At 33.9% G+C, this 22894-nt stretch overlaps 1 protein-coding gene across 1 annotated transcript in view; it reads left to right on the forward strand.

The window, feature by feature from the left end:
- The window catches only part of LOC145688547 (uncharacterized), a 265066-nt gene extending 244979 nt beyond the window's left edge, over nucleotides 1-20087 (forward strand). The window contains exon 9 of the mRNA XM_081762940.1: nucleotides 18266-20087. Coding sequence (XP_081619066.1) covers nucleotides 18266-18334 — 69 coding nt within the window. The 3' untranslated portion in view covers nucleotides 18335-20087. The remainder of the gene's footprint in view (nucleotides 1-18265) is intronic.
- The last annotated feature ends 2807 nt before the right edge of the window (nucleotides 20088-22894 follow it).

Raw genomic sequence — 22894 nt, forward strand, 5'->3', positions numbered from 1 at the left:
TTCCCCATTATCATCCATCTCATAACCATTACCTCCCTGAGCCACGGTGCATAACCGTACAACCTTAAAACTTAAAAAAAGAGGGTAAAAAGGAAACGAAAATGAACATTAGTGACGAACTACGGCAATTTGCGTTTTAGATAATCATTTAAAAGTTTGCTTACTATATAATTAACAAATTCAAATAATAAAATCTTGAATTTAGCATCTCTTGATAATGTTCTCGAGGTAATGCTGACTCCAAAGACGAAACGTCGTATCTACTGCGAGAAACTACTATTATTTTCTGCTTAACTAATGAGTGTGAAACGAGAGAGTCTTTTGATAACGGTCACCACCATTTTTTCCTCTCGTATCGCCTGACTGTAGTTCGTGGTCGTGAAGATTGACTCCTCTCATATTTCGATTATAAATTTGTACTACTTTTGGTTGCAGGATTGTGACACTTTCCTTTCTTTTCGACTGATTGCTGTTATAATTGGGTCAATATTTTCAAAATTTGTTGCCCATATAACAGTTTCATTTCACCTCACAATAAAAATGTAATCTCTGCGGGCAATTGAATAATCGAATTTCTCTCTTCACATTGTCCTTCAGATCCATGATCTGGCAACAATGGAATCTACCTATTGTAAAATACTTCTTTCCACTTAGCACTGATAAGTCATGAGGCGAAAAAGTTGTTGTAAAATACTTTCGGATTAAGAGATAGTAAAAATAATGTTCTCTGATCAGTAGACTGAAAACTATTCTGCAATTAGAATACTCTTGAACTAAGACACCAAGTGCGAAACGACTCTGCACTCCATGACTCAAATCTTCCTCATTTTATACTAATTCCTTATAATAAGTATCTTATTATTCACTTGCAGTTTTTAAATATATCCTGACATTTCTGCTTTCCAACTATTTTTTTCAATGCGAATTGTCCCGTATATTTCTGTTAATGTACTCTTTGTTTCATCATAATTGAATTCTTTAGCAAGTACTCGAATTTTCTAGTATGTGTATTGCCACAAAATTTATGGAAAACGAATCAGGGTAGCACTATTTTCTCAAATATCGTATCTTACTTTAATTTCTATATTTAAAAAAAAATGGATTTTGTCATGGGCAACATATAAAATAATTTCAATACATGAGGGATATTGAAAATTTATTTTCGCATATTACTCCATAAAAATGTATACCTAATTCTGTTCTGAATTTATTTGTTTCATTATAAATTCCAGATAGTTCACCTCACAGTATTAATATACGTCTTGAAGCAGGTATTTACATTCAGGCATGCTTATCATCACTAGACGTTCACTTAATATTTCTTCCTTCTTTTTCATAGTCTTCTAATACAGGGTATTTCTGATAAATATTTCTATATAAAAGATTTAGTAAATTATTACCTGCAATTAAAGGATCCAGAGAACTTACAAGGAGAAGGCAGACTTTGGTAAGTGAACTTCGGGACCTTTTTTTTGCGAGGTGGTAGTGCACATTTAAAGAGTTAATATTAAAAACTGGGAGAGCGCAATAGGCACAAATAACGGAGAAAAGCCGTCTTCAAATAGTTTTCTGCTCGCCACATATATCGTACGACGCGCAAATTTATCAAGTGACGGCGTGGCAGAGTGAGGAAAATTGCGACTCATATTCAAAGGTCCCTGGTTCGATTTCCGTTCGAGTCAAACTTTGTTATTTTTTGCTTCAACCAATAAAGTAGCCATTTGTAACTATAAATAAAATATTAATTCACCATATGTTTGCAATGAATAAAACAATAGGAATTTTCTAATCACTTGTAAAATCTTTCAATGTTCCATGTTAACTAGCAAGAAAATTTAATTTATTCCGTAAATATACTGATACCACGAGTTATATTATGGTTACGACAGTCGTTGAGTAATAAATGTTCTTGACGCTTCGTGTCTACATCTGTTGACAGTGTGCGAATTACAAAGGAGTTGATGGGGAAATCCCCTTTGCTTATACTGGATGTTGCCATAACCAAAGGATATTTTCCTCTCATTCCCCTTGTAATTCGCACACTGTCAATAGATGTAGACACGAAACATCAAGAGCATTTTTTACACAATGACTGCGGTAACAATAATATTTACGGAATAGATTAAATTTTGTTCGAGTTAACATGGAACATTGAAAAATTCTATTGTTTTAATTCATTATAAACATGTGGTGAATTAATATTTTATTTATAGTTACAACTGGCTACTTGTTGGTTGAAAAAAAGTTTGACTCGAACGGGAATCGAACCCGGAACCCTTTGTACTTGAATATCAGATTCTACACACTCTGCCACGCCGTCGCTTGATAAATTTGCGCATCGTACGATATATGCGTCGAGTAGGAAACTTTAAAACGGTTTTTCTCCGTTATTTTTGGCCATTGCGCTTCCCCAGTTTGTAATATTAACTCTTTAAATGTACACTACCACCTTGCAAAAAATGGTCCCGAAGTTCACTTACCAAAGTCTGCCTTCTCCTTGTTAGTGAATCACAAACTAGTATCAAGTCAGGTCAAATTGGAAAGGCCAACGTTACGTAATCACACATTAAATTTGAAACAGAACACTGATGTATAGTGTATGAAGACAGTATTTCTATACGTAGTATATTAAGAGCATAAGAATGAATTATATTCAATATGTTTTGTACATTTAAAGAGGATTGTTCTGTTTTTTTCACATCATTAAATTCACGTATTTTCGGCAATACTGATACTACAGAAAGAAAAATGACTGTTGGCAAACCAAAAGAATTGTCGCTTGTTGAACTTTGCTTCAAAATATTAAAAAGGTTTATTACTAATTGAAACATTATTTTTGAGTCTGAAAAAAATGTTTAAAATAATGTTGCGTTTACGCAACATTGGCCTTTCATGGATTAAATTTAGAATTATTGTTGCACTTACGAGTCGTTTATTTCTACAGTCAGCGAAGTCGTTCCGTGCCTACTCAGGTTTTTGCAAGAATATAATAAAAGAGAAAATGAGAATTAAAGGATTGTTCACCTGAACTTCATTCATTCCCCTAGCCTGTATAAGTGTATTTCTTTTGATTATACAACACACGATCTTCATCTAAGATAAAGTCGTGACTTGACATTTGTAAGAATAAAATATTATATATAGTTGGCACAGATAATAAGTAGGAAAGAAGAAATTAAACAGAATGTGAATATTGCTTTTCTGTTGTGTAGAAAGATAGTTTGTTGTATTATATAATTTTTAATTCTTCTGGAATTTTCACGACCTGTTTGTATCAATGTTAATAATGTGGAAAATACAGAACAACTTAGACTTGGATCAATAATGTGCGGTCTAAAGTAATATACTCTAATAAATGTAATAATTATCAAATTTGGTCTTTTCTGTTTTTTTGAGCATGGGTTCCATCGTTGCTTTTTTTTTTTTTTTTTTTTTTTTTTTTTTTTTTTTTTTTTTGTTCCTTTTCTCCACTCATCCTTATGGAAATATTTCGAATGCTTCGTGAAAACTTCCTGTAATACCTGTGTTTCTTAACAGTGCAATTCAGTATAGATGGTTTCAGAACAAGATAACCTTAATTGTTGGAATTGGACGGAACACCCACACGGCTGTGTCCCTTGTCAACAGACCATAAACATAAGGAAACACTCTCGATTAGAGATGAAAAAAGAAGTTGCTAAACGTCCCCTTTTCTCCAGATTTCTTTTATCACCAAAAGTAATAACATTATATATATATTTCTCATTTGTTTTCCTTCCTATTTTCTTTTTTGTTTCTTCTTCCACCTGATGACATCGGGCATCTGGCAACATCCACCAACCGCCGTCTTAACCAGGGTTGGGTTGCTCTTCTGGTAGTGGTGTTACATAAGGCCCTTATGTTTGGAAATGGACAGTACTTCACACGAAACATTTGGAGAGTCATTTTCTTAATACACAACTATATACACTTTCAAAACCGCTCTCAAACTGAAATAATTATTTCGAGTAACACACACAAGAAATAATTGGTAATGGAATAAGTCACCATGCGTATGTTGAATAATGGTTTCGTGCTTTATTTTCTCGCTTGCATTTTATATCTTGTCTAATAATCTACCGACGTATTGAAAACTAGTCGCATAGTTCACATTTTCTAATTCAAATTTTATAGTTGATACTATCTTTCGTTTCAGCTACCCATTCTTTTGTCTTAAATTTAATTTCTTTTCGTATTTTTCGTATGTTTTGCTCATGTACTCCAACATTAATTATCTATTCAGACTCCTCAATAGTCTATTCATATAATTAACATAAACTGTGTTTTTCTTTTTTTTAATTAGTAGAATTATAGAATAGTTTTGAGGATAGAGAAAAGAAACAGTATGAAATGTGGATGTTATATTTATTGTCTTCGAACAATGAGTACTCGTGACTATGTGATTACTTTATTCACCTTTGGTGCTGAGACTGGAGAGTTCTTTTCCAGCGAGCGTACATGTGGTTAGAAACGTGTTTTCAGCTGTAGGTCCACGTTTTATACAGCCTTAGCGTTGGATTTTCTAATAATTAGAGCGCACAATATCATAAGATATGAAAATACGTGTAGGACTTCATTGTTTGAATTGCTACGCTGTTACCTTCTTAATTTCTAAACCATTTTATAGATAGACCGAGATCACACTACGAGAAAACACAGAATAGCTACATTACTTTTTTAGACTTCCAAACTATGCTATGCATAAGTGTCAGAAGTCTTACAGAACGGCTTTGTCCGGATATCGATAGATATCAGAGCAAAAATGGTAAGACATATCGAAATGCGGTTTCTTGCAATTGATTCAGCATTCCAAAGACAGGTTCTGTCTCCACCATTAGCACACTATTCAAACCCAAAGCACTTCAAATTAGTCATTTCCGGTTTCAACGTTTATCGCCTTAGAACGATAAAGGTAACAGATAGGGAGAAGCGATTCTTTGCAAACTATTTAGCGTCTCAAGACAACATATGAGCATCCAGAACACTGCAAAAGCCGGAAGTGGTTGAAATTTACTACTACTTTCGGTTTCAATAATGATTTCTATAGAGTAAAAACTAAATGCTATAAAAATGCGGTTGTTTGCAATCGTTTCAGCGTCCCCAAAATAGGTTCCTTCTCCCCCGTTAATCCTCTCTTCAAAGAGAAAATGGTTCAAATTAACCATTTCCGTTTTCATCGTTTATCGCTACAGTACAAAAATAGTAATAGCGACGAACAGTTTTCTGCAATCGATTCGAGGTCTCAGAAGAACATATCATTACAACCCACAATACACTACTGAAACCGAAAGAGAGCGAAATTTACTACTTCCGGTTTCAATAAAGATATCTAGAGAGCAAAAACTTAAGAGATATTGAGAAGTGTTTTTTTTTTAACAATCGATCTAGCGTCCCAAGAGTAAATTCTTACTCGTCCTTTTGCCTTCTATTCAAACTGGAAGTGGTTCAAATAAGTGATTTTCTTTCAACCTTTATCGTAATAATACAAAAACAATAAGGACTAGCGAGTAATCGATTCTTGATATGGTTTCAGCGTCCGAGGAGCAGGTTCTGTCTTTCATCTTATTACCTATTGCAATACTTATAGATGCACTGCTTGAAATTTGAGTATTGAATTCGCATAGTTGGCAGTCTTAGTTTCACACTATGAAAGGATACTCAGTTAATTTAATGTTTTCAAAATAATCGTGGAAAGGTGAAAAGCGCTGGTTACGCTAGTTCGATTCCATGGCTAGATAGCCAAATTCGCGGCGTCACCTTTTCCAATAATTAGAATTTTGACTATGGGAACCAAACCTGAAAAGCGCTACCTTGCGTCTTATATTACCTTGAATTTGTATCCGTAGCTGACATTAAGGAAACGAAGGAAAAGAAAAGAAAAAAAAAAACATTGGGTCGCCGTTATTCCTTCTTACACTATAATTTATAGACCAGTAAACACAACGCTACTTACTCCAGATTCTTGTACACTACTTGCGTTGTCAATGCTAAGGAAAAGACGAGGAAAAGAAAAAAAAAAAAATCATTTAAGATAACACCATATATCTTGCATCTCTGTTTATTTAACTTTCCTTGTAATAAACGTATAACAAAAGACTCTCATTGACATTTATGATCGTGGATAGCTAGATTCAGGAAAAAAAAAAATCTTTGTATTCCGTTTAAGTTTCTCAAACCTTTTTACACCAACACAACTCAAAGGTAAATAACACTATAAATTAAGCCACACTGTACTAACAGTAAGAGAGTTGTTTACATTTCTAGACAATAGCACAAAGTCCTTGGTAGGCTACTTCACCAAAGGAAATTTACCAATTACATTACCACTCGTAACCATCTCCTTGCAGAGAGAGAGACCTACGGCTGCGTCGATTAACCTTCCCCCTTTTAGTACATAACTTCTCCACTTCACCCGCATCCAACTGCTAAGAGGGCATTTCCCTCGACATTTACTATTAGCAGCGGCGGTAATAACATTAAACTCTGTAGCACATTATGGGGAACACAAAACCAGCCAATGAAATTAGACTCGACTTCTGACACTCCCGCATTGAAGTACGAGTGGTATCGTACACCCACCGTCTTAACGTGCCTCACTGATCTAGTGAGCAACATCACAATCAAATGTAACAGGACAACTCGAGAATGCAAACTTGGGGTGCGGCGACTTAATGCTTAGATTGTAAATTATATAGATATACTTATGTATATAGTTATTGATGAACAATACGGAATACCCGCTGCTAGTCAGACGTAAACTAGCCATCGCTAATCAATCCTTAATTTATCAAATAGAATACCTGAGAGAATAGACAATACGGAATACCTGTTGCTAACATACATGTGCTAGATGGCAGCGAGTAATATATTATACATCTAGACAACTCTAAGAGATGATTTTTATTCAGAGCAAGAGAGAAACGGCTTTGATATCAGACTATCCCGCTGGCGTATGATTCAACTTACTGGATAGAGACTCACTCTCGTTTACTCGGACATATTACGGACAAAACTCATTTCGGACAATATTATGGACATTATAAACTGACTCAGATAATATATATATATGTATACACCAAGAAAACTGAGAATTATTAAACGTATATTATTGTTTGTTCATAAGTAATCTGTAGTAAGATAATGAACACACGAAGACATTAATATGACGTTAGACGTTATATTTAAGACAATTTGGACAACTATAAACGGTGGACAATTTCTTCCGCAACTTCCCGGATGATACCAGTTTCTTCACAAGACGGAATAAAAGAAATAGACATATTTACCTAGTAGACAGTTACCAAAGCTCACCCGACCGTGGTTTCACTGTACGAATAGGGACACTGAGGAAACACTGTGAAACAGCACTCCAGGGTGGCGACCGGTCCTGACGACTCCTCCAACATCTCACCATGCGTACAGCCATAACCTCGGCGTGGATTGATCACACCCCCTCCTCGGTTAACAGCAAAGCATACGTTCCACTGCTATCTCCACCAGGTAGACAAACAATCACTGCAAAGTTGCTGCAATGTTCATCCTCACAACAGCGACCACAGTTAGACACATTAAATTCCGGAGAGGCAGGCTAAGCTGACAACAAGTAATATAGGACGAAGTCCCTTGCCAAGAAAACGTAGTAAGGGTGGACGGAAATTTACAACGTCAAGAGAAGGAAGCCATACATCAATCGAGTTCGGTCTCGGAGACAGCACAAAAGGGATTTCTGAACTTCAGCTTTCATCACATTAACAGTTAGGAAATATCTAACCAATCCCAGCCATATTCCAAAACGCACAGGTCGAATATTTGAGTAAGTTCTCTTGTGATTCTTGGTTATACCCGCTGGCCTAGCATAACGTTCGACTAAACAGCTTCTTTAAATATTTATATTAACAGTCAAGGACTTTCACGAGTTTTATTTCTCCGTCCAGAGATGGAGTTAGCATCGCAGTCGGTCTTGCCTCCGCTCGCAAAAACGTGTGTGAAAATGTTTGTTGTTTAATTCGATGTTGCCATCTCAATAATGAAAAAGTGTTAAATACAGTCAAATCAGTTGACAAATAATGAACATAATTGTTTTATATATACACAATTCTTTTGTATATTTATACGTGTATGTTTGTGTGTATTGGTAAAATAAGTCATAGTTTTCGTCTAATAATAAGAAAACAGTCTATAACATGTCATGAAATCTCAAACACCCTCCAATCGCCCCTTTTTGTTCCAAGCCTCGTTTAGAAAGGAAAACGCCTGTGGGGGCGTTAAGCCATTGTTAAGAACCAGTGACCGAAATAATGAAAATATTTTCAAGATTCTCATCATTATTCGGAACCCCTTGAAGTCTCAGAAAAAGGAAAAAATAGTATTGAAAGTTTGTGATAAATGGGAATTTCTTGTTTTATCTTCATTCTTGTACATTTTCAGAATACGAAATACCAGTAAATTAAATACATTTAATAAATACCTGCAGAGAAAACGAAGAAATGAAATGATTACTTGTTCTGTATTGCTTGGTACATAATGTGTTTCTATGGAGTATCTGATACGTTTTATTATTATTATTATTATTATTATTATTATTATTATTATTATTATTATTATTATTATTATTATTTCTCTGTGCACGAAAACGCGTACCAATGAGCGCAATATCGCGCTAATACACTTACGTTATTTTTATTTTTGTAAGTAACCCTTTAACTTCTTCCTTCTGTTCCCAATATTTATATATTTTCAACCCATCAAGTCTTTTCTTCTGTTACGAAATAAAATACTAAAGTATTTAAAAACAGATTTTGTTCGATTTAGAGATGGAAATTGTACAGTAATTTGGCTGTCCGCAGATGTACATCCAAACCCGATTACCGTACGGAAAAGTGCGATAATTTTAAATCTTGAGCTCTTATTCCTCAATATAGTTTTAAAAACTATTACTGTTTGTAATAAAACAGTAATACTACTTTTTAAAGAAGGAAAACGTTCCGTTTAGCTGATTTTGAGAAAACAAGAAAACACTACTCAGCTGAGTAACGAAGTTTAAAATGTCGGGGGAAACCTGATGTAAGGGTCGCTCGCCACCCCCAATGGCACAAGCACCAGTGCTGCAAAAGTTCAAGTCTGTACATAATAACACTAAAGTAACCCTAAGTAGCAGTGTTACAACTCACCGCTGGCCTATCCCTCAGGAATCTGTCCTGGATCCGTCCCTGATCGAGACTTACACTGTCGTCTCGAGTCGAAAATATGTCATATGGAAAGAAAAGGCATGAAAAATGTCATCTTACAGCCTTTTGCGTCGATTTCCTTATAACTTGGGGGAGGCCCGTCCTAGTGTGCTAATTCACGAGGGGATGCCAGGGATTTCTCCTCTGAGAAATCTTTATCCCCCTGCAAGAGAAAATTTTCATCCCAGACAGGGATAACTTTTCCCCTCTCTTACGTGTGTGATGGCTGGGTGCGTATATAAGTGAAATTCATCTGCCCTGGGAAAAATATTCAATTCGCACACTGACCCGTCCAGTTATCCAAATTTTATATAACGTAGTGAAGATTTTTTTTTTTTTTTTTTTTTTTTGCGAAATAAAGTAATGTTTATTTCGCGAAATAAAGTATTGAGGAATCTACTTACATAGTCGTCAACAGGCCCGCAACTACGGCGAGGGTTAGGGGGCCTGGTTCCTTCCTAATTTTTTTTAGCCCCTCAAACCACAATGTATCCGTATGATATTGATACAGAGACCTAGAATTGTTACGATTGCCCCCCTAGCATATTTATGTCCCCCAAACTTCAGTGGCTGGTTGCGGGCCTGGTCAACAAGGTTTTCACAGGTATTACGTAATTTAACAAATTTGTATAATGCAAAATAAATTTACTACTAAATCATGCTCAATTTTAAAATAAGCCAACATCATTTAGTTACAAGAACATAAAATGTTGCATTAGCCGTTATCCAGCTTTATCAAACTTGGTTCTTTTCTGTTCGAACTCACAATGAAAGTTTGCACAAGATATTTCACACGAATTTGATCTTATACGGGTGTACTTATGCACATGATACCTAGGTAGAATCCCACAGCGTTCAGGCGCCTTGCGAAATTCATTTATTAGAAAAAAAAAACTAAAATTAGGAAATGCAAAGTGTGAACATTACATGGATCTATATTTTCTTCCTTCTGCACTTCCAGGAAAAGGGAGATGCAGATATTACACATGATTATACGGTAATTTATAAAATATTGTATTGTCACCAGACATATGTGAGTGAAAAATTTAAAAAAAGTTATAGATCTAGATAGTATAGAAGTGGCCATGTGGACAGGCAACAAAGAACGAAAGTGATTTTTTTTAAAAACAGGGCCTAGGAATTTTATCCACATACCATTTCACTTGATCATATTTCCCTCAAAAATTATTCATGTAATTATCTTTCAATTATTTCTGAAAGGGTTTTGACCTCGCTTTCAAAGGGCAAATTTGTCCTAGATTGATTCCAATATTTTTTCTATAATCTTTCCCAAAGATCACAAACTGACATCTGTACTATGCTATTTTGCGGAAATGGTAAGCTGACAAGTGACAACTACCCTTTCCAGGAATTCGCAGAATGAAAAGAAAGGGAAAAAAAAAGAAAGAGGGAGAGAGATGAGAAAAGGTTTGGGTTGTACCGCTGTTTAGGAGTCACCTGATTGGAACCACTTCAGCGAGGCAGAGAACTAAACTTGCCGCTCGACTCGGGCGGAAAGGAAAAACTAAGATTTATTCATCACTTTCAGTATTGTAGCGAATGAACGTTAGGCTACAATTTGGTTTTCCCCAAATCATTAATCCCTTCATCTACATTGAAGATCTTTTTCCTGTTTTCGTCAAAATACTACGAATTTTCTCACACTAGTGACACTTGTAGTACATTATTTATTTTAACCACATGAACTCATTTTATTTACAGATACTTTATCAAAACGAGATAGTAGATTTTGTCACTCGCCATAGGTGAACATATACAATACATCTAATTTTAAACGCACACGCACAATATGATGGTGTCTGATTGGTTTGTGTGCATGTGTCTGGATAAATATAGAACAACAAAAAAAAAAAAAAAAAGGACTATATTTACGGATTCAAGTTTCCCTTCAATGTTAGTGAACATAGTCTTGCTCATGAATGGAATATCTAAAATGCTGAGGAATTCTTCTAGGTGAGAGTAACCACTTCCAATAGATACCGTGGCCCAAACTGGTGACGTATTAACAGTTGACACTTTTGTTTTTGAGTCCAATTTCTCAGTAGAATGGCTAACTTCCCGGTTGCATGCTCGACATTTGAAGTACAAATAACTAACAAGTCCTAGTCGCCGTTCTTTTATAAAGTCCAATTTACCGCCAGTGCATATTTTTCTATAGTTATCTTGAAGTGTTAATGCCCATTGAAGAAAATGTTCCAAGTTAACAATTCGATAGCCGCTTGGGATGCCATTTCGTATCACATTTCCACGCTCAGTCTCAAATATGAAAGTTTCAGAATCAAAGAAGAAACAAGTGAGTATCGTTCCACAGTGTGAAACTACGGTAGACTTCCAAACTATGCAAATTACATAGTAAAACTGGAAATAGTAGAGACCGGAAGTAGTTGATTTCTACCACTTCCGGTTTAAATAGAAGATTGTTGAAGGAGATTGTACCTATTCTTGGAACGATGAATCGATTCTCAGAAACATCTTGTCGATACCTCTTACCGTTTTTGAGTTATGACAAATACTGTTGAAACCGGAAGTGGCCAATTTGTATAGCTTCCGGTTTAACTTAAGATTGGTGAAGGAGATAGGACATATTCTTAGGATGCTGAATCGATTTCTGAAAACTGCTTGTCGATAACTCTTACAGTTTTGTCAATGAAAATCAATATTGAAACCGGAAGTAGTAGTGAATTTCTACCACTTCCGGTTTTAGTGGAAATACAGAAGTCGAAGTGTTTTGTTTCCTTCACACCTTGAATCGATTTCTGAGAACCGTTTGACGCTAGCTATTATCGTTTCTGGGTTATGACTATTACTGTTGAAACAGGAAGTGGTAAAAATCGACCACTTCCGGTTTAAGTAGGAGGTTGTTGAAGGAGATGGAATCTGTTCATGGGATGCTGAATCGATTCCCGAAAACCACTTGTCGATAGATTTTACCGCTTTAATTGTATGACAATAAACTGAAACCGGAAGTAATAGTGAATATGTACCACTTTCGGTTCTAGTAGAAATGCAGAAGTGGAAGTGGTTTGCTTCATTGAGATCCTGAATCAATTTCCGAAAACCGTTTGTCGATAGCTGTTACGGTACCGTTTTATGAGTTATGAGTTAAAACCGCAAATTGCCGATTTCTACCACTTCTGGTAAGTAGGAGGTTTCTGAAGGAGATGGAATCTATTCTTAGGATGCTGGAACGACCGCTTGTCGATAGCTCTTACCATTTTTGCTGTGATACCTGTTGACAGACAGACAGATAGACAGACGGACGGACACAGCCGTTCTAAAGAACTTCAATTTCTTATGCATAACATAGACGCATCATTGTGATACAATGATACCTACGTGATATATATAGAGACGTGTAGATGAACGGGGGTCTATGGGTTCATACACACCCCTCCCAGAAAATTCTGAGCAAATGAAAAAAATACTCCTATAGAAAAATAAATAGCAAATTCCACATTTCAGAAGTTGGAAAAGTCGGATCTCACTGAGAAATGATTTTTTTCTTCTATCATACCACTTTTGTGATGCAATTATCATCAAAGCTGGTAATTGCGCGTCATTTTTTTTTTTTTTTTTTTTTTTTTTTTTTTTTTTTTGCGAATCACGTTTTCGGACGTTCAAAATGCTCAGCAATTACATTTTTTTAGTTTCTACCAGGAACGTAGCCAGAGTTCTGATTTGGGTGGGGGGCATATATACTAAACTAGTAGTATAAATAGCATATTTGGAAGGCAAGTCAAGATTTGGACCCCGTGCTCCCCCTAGCTACATCCTTGGTTTCTACACAACTTTTTTCCGCTAGAAAGTACCCAAGTGAATTAAATAACTGCATAAATTGCTTGCTATAGTACAACATGTAAATAAATTTTAGAAAAAAAATCATTCAAGTCATAGCCTACGATGCGGGGGCTTGCGAATATGATTCCCGATGTGAACACTTGGTCGACGTTGAAAAAAAAAATGGTGAATCAAGACTAAAACTATAAACCAGATAAGAGGGTAGACGCATGCTAACATGGAGAATACACTCATTTGTAGCTACAATATATGAAATGCACTACTTCTCGTAGTGACTGGCATTTTTACCATGCCTTGAAAAAGAAAGCGACCCGCGGCTGAGTCAATACTTAGAAACAATTTTGGCGGAACAAGAATGAGGAAAACTAGTCCGGCAGGAGGGGGAGTAGAAATGACATGCCAATTCCAATGTGAAAACCCTCTGTGCAGCACAAATGAAAAAAAAAAAAAAGGTCTTATCAGATTCCCTCATTTGCTTGCTTGCTTCTCAATTCTTGGAATTCTAACCCGAAGCTAGTCAGTCACGTGATGTGCAAAGCAGAGAAATTCTTGGTTCATCTGCTTGCCCAGGATGTACTCATTACTGATAGATGAGACTTATTATTATTATTATTATTATTATTATTATTATTATTATTATTATTATTGTTATTATTATTCAAACTAATGAAATAAGGGGCGGGACAACTTCACACTTACAGGTCTGATTTTGAGATTTTTCTCCTCAAATCGTTAGTTTAGGTTAGTTGCTAAAATTATTTTCGAAAGAATTCTTTTATACTAGAAATAAATTAGGGAGAGGAGGGATAGTGTGAAGTTGTCCACCCATGAACAATATCCATATAGTTATACTGCATTATATAACTAGTTGCTCGTCAGTTTACGCAGTTCTGAAGCTGCCTATCTCAGTTTTGCAAAAGTAAATATTTTATTTGACAAATATGTTTGAGGACCAAGTGGCATGTAATTATAATCGTACTTCTTCTCTTTAATCAACATCATATTCGTATACATCGCTCTTTGTCATGATATGTATCATCTTCATAATTAATTCCACATAATCTCTAGTCCATTAACATTAAATTATTATTATATTGTGCTAAAGATCAAACAAAATGACACGCACAAATTTTATACGTACCATGGAATATTTCAGAACGAAAATGATTCTCACATGTGAATATTATATTATTTAATCGTCAACATTATTTATATCTTGCTTACTGTCCGATCCTAATTGACAAATATTATACCTACGTAAACCAAGATTTCGAAGATAGACCTCCCTGGTATGGCTTACGGTTCACGGGTATCCTTGCGAGCCACTGTTCTTAGCACTCTAATTTATTGAAATAACTTATAGTACACTGGTACCCTTATTTGGTTCGCAGTGAGAGAGTATTAAATGTAGTACAATATTCCGTCCCAGTCTAAATGGTGAGTCAATATATTACAGATTGTATATAGAAACTGGTAGGTACTGAGAACAGATGCTAAACAACGAAAACAAAACATAATTAAAAACCAGAGACAAAAATAATGTAAATATACATTAAATAATAAGTAAAACGAATATAAAGAGTTATCTACTAACACATTCCAGTAACACGAAGCTTTTATATATATATATAATATTTTTCATCATGCTGTCTTAAATCTTCAGCGATTCCTTGTTCTTGATAACATGGAGAAGAATCATCAACAGAAACAACAATTTCAGTTTTGCGACGTTTAGCGGCGGCTCGAGCAGATTTTGAGCGCTTATTTCGTTTTCTGGTTTTTGATAAAGGTCGTTTACGAGCCATTATGTATTTGCAGTATATCAGCTCACGCCTGATTGGTAACACCTTCAACTCGTTAGCTACACTGTGAAATAGGTGATAGTAGGACCTTGTAGTTGTAGAACATCCCGTAGAAAATGCGAGTGGCGCTAGCGTACAGATGTTCCTTTTAAAATGTTAACACTTTGCGCATTTATTCTCGAAATACATAAAGTACGTTGGTAATACATGATGAAGTATAATATCGAGAGGAAGAAGACATTTCAGTGTTTAGAACGATATATAAATGTTGAAGATCGCTGGCCTCTTTCGACAAATATAAGTAATCAAAAAACGGATTTGCGCTGTGGTGTGCAGTTTAGTTGCATTTTTTCATTCCAATATCTAGTTCTTAAGGTAATTAAAAACAAATCAAGCTTCAAGAGAAATTTAATACCACTTCATTCTAATCAATAATAATCAGGGAATAACATATTCAAGTTTCGGAACGAAATTTTTATTAATTATTGCACTAAATTGGAACAAATTTTAATTAATTATTAATTAATTATATAAGCGCATATTGATTATATCAACATAAAATTAATCATTACTACTATTAAATATATTGTTATAATGTTATATACTCAGATCATTTCGATAAATTGCGTTTTTTAGTAATTCTGAGTAGAGTGCCAACGCCCTTAAAGAACGGCCACTCACTGCATAATTCACTGTAAATTAATATCCGAAAATATGGACAATCGTGCTTTTCACCTCACCACGGCCATGTTCGCAGTTCGTAGTACAAAGAAAAGGTGAACCAGAGGGGGCTCTCCGCAGCCCTCTCACTTCCGGATTGGTCATTCCATACTACGCATCAGAGCGTAGAATGGAAATAACAGATTTTATAATAAAACAAATATAACCAAAGGAGAATAAAAATTATATAAACGGGCATTTATATATGCAGATTCATAATAATCCTTCCGTTTTACATGAAACACAAAAATTTAAATTATTTCAAACGATCCGAGCTACTCTCAAAAGCCGCTCAACGCAAACCATAGACGTACAAAGGAAAGTAGCATACTACATCTACACGCACTAGTCCAATTGTCGACCATCTTGAATCCTTCATGAGAGTCGAGAATTGAGAAAATAAAAGGAAATAATATTAGCTGAGAGCTAATTGAACATTTCCGCAAATATTCTCTTTGAGAAAATGTAACGCTCAAAGGGGAACGTTACAAAGGCTTCTACAGTCGTCCATAGGTGGTATGTATTATTTAAGTTTTATAAATGTTATTTTGTTTAAACATGAATTAAAAAGAACTTCGGAATATCCTACTTGGGATGTGAGCACACAGCTTTCAATAAATGTGGTAGCCGGGTTGATTCCAATAGAAAAATTTTCTTTTTGTTTGCAAAAGCAAATGCAAGAGTTTTCTTTAGGCAAAGTATTATTTGTTCTGCATCAATGTAAATAGTCTCATTTATCATGCAATCATAAATTTCTATCTTCAGTATTCTCCCATGTTTGGGTGTGTACTAGGCTTCTTCAGCGACTTCTTTCACTTCACAATTCTTCAACGTGAACTCTTTTCCAACTTATTTTCCCATCTTTTCATTTTTCTATTATTTGAATTTTCCTGTAGACCACTATTTGTCTTGTTTATATGTCGATTGTTTTTAGGAGAGTGCTTTCCCTCCATCCTCCCTACCTGTTCATAGCAGCGTATTCTACATTTTCTGTTTGTTCCTAGACACTTTTCTTAGCTGAGTATACTCTTAACTGTTTTATTCCGTACTCGATCTTTTCTTGCAGAGTGCCCACTAACCGTGAAACTGAATAAGCCGTGGATTTCATATACCGTAAAAAAAATCTGGAAGAAACTGTGAATTTTATCAAACCTTCAAATTTAGATAATTTTGAAATTAATAAAAGAAAAATAAATAAAAACTCATCAGGGATTGCACTGAGTGGTTTTAATTGTCGTTCTCATCTCAGGAAAGATTCTTTTTGTATCCTTTCGAAGCGTGAAAAAAAAAAAAAATAAAAAAATTAAATAAAAATAAAAAAGGAAAGTGAATTCGATTATTTAGTTTCAGTGAGATCCCTGTCTTATCTCCCGAGAATGTTGCTTATATATTTCATGTCCATTGCTTGGATTTTTCTAAACTCGTTTTTTCATAATTTCATGTTCTCACACAAAGTTTATTGTTGGTTTGGTATTTAGTTAGTGTTAAATAATATCAGTTTCTTTTCTATCAATAACTTGCTTTGTTCGGTTCGTTCATCCCGCTCGCATACTAGTAAAACCTTCCCCCTTTCAGTAGTTTCCTACTACTATATTATTATTATTATTATTATTATTATTATTATTATTATTATTATTATTATTATTATTATTATTATTATTATCATCAGGGCCCGGATCTTGTTGACAAGTCAACTTTTTTCTGTTACGCATAGGACAAGGCAACTTCAAATAAAAACGTTATCCGTCAACTCAAGGTTCTAAAAGTATATTGTTTTAGGGTCAACTTTTGGTCACTTTTTGCCGTTTTGAAGTTTCAGGTCATTTTTTAATATTTTAAGGTAACTTTCAGGTCACTTATGGTCTTTTTAGTCTTTTTCTTCTACATAAGGAAATCTTAAAATGAGCACTGTTCACGGATTTAAAAAATACGAAGTTATCTCTTTTCCTGGTTCCTGATTATTGGGGTGGAAAACTGCATTCCTAAGAAGCTAATGAACATTAAGCTGTAGCTGGTTGACTAGGGGTAGAGGTTGGTCGGTAGCCAAACAGATGGTTTTAGATCATTGACCACATAGGATGTGATTACGTGAATAACTAACAATGGATTAGAAGACGTACAAAGATTTTAAACGGGGTTTTTATCTATTATTCTCATGTATACATTCTACACTTGCGAACTTCTGTTCTTTAAGTGTGCTTCCTAGTTTCAATTCCGGAGTGAATTGACGCTTTCAGTACGTACAATGCCGTACAAGGGATTGATCAATAGACTGCAACTAACTGAAACTTTTAAGAATGAGTGAGAAATGGTAATTAAAATCTAATAGACATTCAAAAAATGGCAATGTTTAACGAAATAAACATTTTAAAAAACAAATTTTAGGGTCAATTTTTGTGAATTTTAGGGTCATTTTAGAGGAATTTTAGTGTCATTTTATAACTCATTTTTTAGAAAATTTTAGGTCAACAAGATCCGGGCCCTGATTATTATTATTATTATTATTATTATTATTATTATTATTATTATTATTATTATTATTATTATTATTATTATTATTATTATCTGGTTACATTTGTTGGGAAGATTTTATCGAATTATCCGTACTTTCATGAATTCCGTAATCTAGGTGCATTTTTCTTACTGTATTTATTTAAGAATATCTTTTCTTATTTTCAGAAGCGCAAGTCGAAGGCTACCCAAACTGAGGACACCACAATACGAATTAAAAGATCTCAATCATTATAAGAGATTGCTGTAAATGAGTAGTAACAGAAATACAGCTATATGATGTAAAATCTATTTTATTGAATATTTTGAATTTTAGCTGCTTCTTGTATGTAAATAGCTTTCTGGTTTATACGAGCAAATGTCAAAGTATTTGTTTCAGTATTTTTGCATAAAGTAAGATTTTAACGAAGTATTAATAACACCAGGACAAAGAACACAAAAACTATGAGTCATTAGTGTAATTCAGTAATAACAAAAATGCATCTTTATCATGTCAAATTTATTTTATTAAATATTTTGAGTATTAACTGCTTCTTGTATCTAAATAGCTGCCTAGTTTATAAGAGAAAATGCCAGATTGTTGGTTTCAGCATTCTTACCTAAAGTGGGATTAAAAAAAAAAAAAAAAAAAAAAAAGTCGTTAGTATAATTCAGTAATAACAGCAGTGCAGCTGTAAGATGTAAAATGTAGTTTATTCATTATATTTAGTTTTAGCTGCTGATCGTATATAAATAGCTGCCTGGTTTTATACGAGGAAGTGTCAAAGTATTTGTTTCAGCATTTTTACGTAAAGTGAGATTTTGACGAAGTATAAATAACACCAGAACAAAGAACACCAACACTATTAGTCGTTAGTGTAATTCAGTAATAACAGAAACGTAGCTTAACCATGTCAAATCTATTTTATTGAATATTTTATGGTTTAGCTGTTTCTTTTATGTAAAATGCTGCCTGGTTTATACGAGGAACTTTCTATTTGTTTCATTATTTTTACGTAAAGTGAAATTTTGACGAAGTATTAGTAACACGAAGACAGAGAACAAACACTATGAGTCGTTAGTGTAATTCAGTAATAACAGAAATGCAGCTTTATCATGTCATATATATTGCATTCCCTATTTTAAGTTTTAGCTGCTTCTTGTATTCAAATACTGCTTGGTTTATACGAGAAAATGTCAAATTATTTGTTTTAGCTTCTTGTATGCAAATAACTTTCAGGTTTATACGGGAAAATGTCAAATTATATGTTTCAGCATTCTTACGTAAAGTGAGATTTTGCTCCCAAGTGTAAATAACACGAGCACAGAGAACTCAAGCACAATGAGTCGTTAGTGTAATTCAGTAATAACAGAAATGCAGGTTTATCATGTCAAATCTTGCATTGCCTATTTTAAGTTTTAGCTTCTTGTATGCAAATAACTGCCTGGTTTATACGAAGAAATGTCAAATTATTTGTTTTATCTTCTTGTATGCAAATATCTCTCTGGTTTATACGGGTAAATGTCAAATTTGTTTCAGCATTCTTACGTAAAGTGAGATTTTGCTCCCAAGTGTAAATAACACGAGCACAGAGAACTCAAGCACAATGAGTCGTTAGTGTAATTCCTTAATAACAGAAATGCAGGTTTATCATGTCAAATCTTGCATTGCCTATTTTAAGTTTTAGCTTCTTGTATGCAAATAACTGCCTGGTTTATACGAAGAAATGTCAAATTATTTGTTTTATCTTGTATGCAAATATCTCTCTGGTTTATACGGGGAAATGTCAAATTTGTTTCAGCATTCTTACGTAAAGTGAGATTTTGCTCCCAAATGTAAATAACACGAGCACAGAGAACTCAAGCACAATGAGTCGTTAGTGTAATTCAGTAATAACAGAAATGCAGGTTTATCATGTCAAATCTTGCATTGCCTATTTTAAGTTTTAGCTTCTTGTATGCAAATAACTGTCTGGTTTATACGAAGAAATGTCAAATTATTTGTTTTATCTTGTATGCAAATATCTCTCTGGTTTATACGGGGAAATGTCAAATTTGTTTCAGCATTCTTACGTAAAGTGAGATTTTGCTCCCAAGTGTAAATAACACGAGCACAGAGAACTCAAGCACAATGAGTCGTTAGTGTAATTCCTTAATAACAGAAATGCAGGTTTATCATGTCAAATCTTGCATTGCCTATTTTAAGTTTTAGCTTCATGTATGCAAATAACTGTCTGGTTTATACGAAGAAATGTCAAATTATTTGTTTTATCTTCTTGTATGCAAATATCTCTCTGGTTTATACGGGGAAATGTCAAATTTGTTTCATATTCTTACGTAAAGTGAGATTTTGCCCCCAAGTGTAAATAACACGAGCACAGAGAACTAAAGCACAATGAGTCGTTAGTGTAATTCAGTAATAACAGAAATGCAGGTTTATCATGTCAAATTTTGCATTGCCTATTTTAAGTTTTAGCTTCTTGTATGCAAATAACTGCCTGGTTTATACGAAGAAATGTCAAATTATTTGTTTTATCTTCTTGTATGCAAATATCTCTCTGGTTTATACGGGGAAATGTCAAATTTGTTTCATATTCTTACGTAAAGTGAGATTTTGCCCCCAAGTGTAAATAACACGAGCACAGAGAACTAAAGCACAATGAGTCGTTAGTGTAATTCAGTAATAACAGAAATGCAGGTTTATCATGTCAAATTTTGCATTGCCTATTTTAAGTTTTAGCTTCTTGTATGCAAATAACTGCCTGGTTTATACGAAGAAATGTCAAATTATTTGTTTTATCTTCTTGTATGCAAATATCTCTCTGGTTTATACGGGGAAATGTCAAATTTGTTTCATATTCTTACGTAAAGTGAGATTTTGCCCCCAAGTGTAAATAACACGAGCACAGAGAACTAAAGCACAATGAGTCGTTAGTGTAATTCAGTAATAACAGAAATGCAGGTTTATCATGTCAAATTTTGCATTGCCTATTTTAAGTTTTAGCTTCTTGTATGCAAATAACTGCCTGGTTTATACGAAGAAATGTCAAATTATTTGTTTTATCTTCTTGTATGCAAATATCTCTCTGGTTTATACGGGGAAATGTCAAATTTGTTTCATATTCTTACGTAAAGTGAGATTTTGCCCCCAAGTGTAAATAACACGAGCACAGAGAACTAAAGCACAATGAGTCGTTAGTGTAATTCAGTAATAACAGAAATGCAGGTTTATCATGTCAAATTTTGCATTGCCTATTTTAAGTTTTAGCTTCTTGTATGCAAATAACTGCCTGGTTTATACGAAGAAATGTCAAATTATTTGTTTTATCTTCTTGTATGCAAATATCTCTCTGGTTTATACGGGGAAATGTCAAATTTGTTTCAGCATTCTTACGTAAAATGAGATTTTGCCCCCAAGTGTAAATAACACGAGCACAGAGAACACAAACACTATGAGTCGTTAGTGTAATTCAGTAATAACAGAAATGCAGGTTTATCATGTCAAATCTATTGCATTGCCTATTTTAAGTTTTAGCTTCTTGTATGCAAATAACTGTCTCGTTTATACGAGGAAATGTCAAATTATTTGTTTCAGCAGTTTTACGTAAAGTTAGATTCGAAGTATGAATAACACGAGCATAGAAAACGCAAACACTATGAGTCGTTAATGTAGTTCAGTAATAACAGAAACTGGGTTTATCATGGTAAATCTATTTTATCGAACATTTTAAGCGTTAGCTTTTTCCATGTATGTGAATAGGTGCCTCGTTCATACGGGAAAATTGTTTCAGTATTTTTAAGTTAAGTGAGATTTTTCGACAGAGAACACAAACATGAATCGTTGGTGTAATTCAGTAATAATAGAATACATCTATATCATGTAGAATCTATTTTATTGAATGTCTTGAATTTTAGTTTTTACTCTTGAATAATTAACTGTCGGTTTAAAGCTTTAAAATAGTGAGAGATTGCCAAATTTTTTTTTTTTTTAATTTTATATTATAAATAACACCAATAAGTAGAACACAAACACTATGAGTAGTTAGTGTAATTGAGTAAGAACAGAAATACGGTTATTATACAATGGAAATCTGTTTCATTGAATATTTTGTGTTTTAGTTTTTCCTTGTCTGTAATTAGCTTCTTCATTCATAAGAGAAAATTGCAAAGTATGTGTTGCATGTTAACATAAATTGCGAGATTGTCAAAGTGTTTGTAACAGTTTATATTCTAAACCGTACGAAGGAAATGAACGCAAATAGTATGTGCAATTGACGTAATTAAGTAAGAACAGAAAAACAAGTTCTATGATAAATCTATTTCATTGAACATTTGAATTTTACTTTTTTAGTTGTGTGTAATTAGGTGAGGTGTCTGAATCATAAGAGAAAATCTCTTTTAATGTTTCGGTTTAAAGTGAGAGTTTGCCAAAGTGTTCCTTACATTTTATATTGTAAAAATAATAGGATACATAAATTTTAATAGGACAGACTTGATACAATTTTTTTGTGTTCATTCAGATTACCGCCAGTTTCTCCAATTTTTACGTAGAAAATGTAAGTTCACAGACATAAGAATGACTGACTTATTTTAAGATATCACGTTTATGAGAAATGTGAAACTAGCGTCAGTAACAATTATACAAGCGTAAATTGATCATGTTATTTACTCAATTTTATATATATATACGCTTTTTAAAATGTGATATCAGTATTATATTTTCTTTTGTTATAATAACTGTGATATTAGTCGTAATGTTAGTTTCACTTCAGACAAGGTTTTGCAATATATATACGCTTTTTAAATGTGATATAAGTA

The sequence above is a fragment of the Thermobia domestica genome, chromosome 6 (genome assembly GCF_964235325.1).
Source record: "Thermobia domestica chromosome 6, izTheDome1.hap1.1, whole genome shotgun sequence".
Classification (NCBI taxonomy): Eukaryota; Metazoa; Arthropoda; class Insecta; order Zygentoma; family Lepismatidae; genus Thermobia; species Thermobia domestica.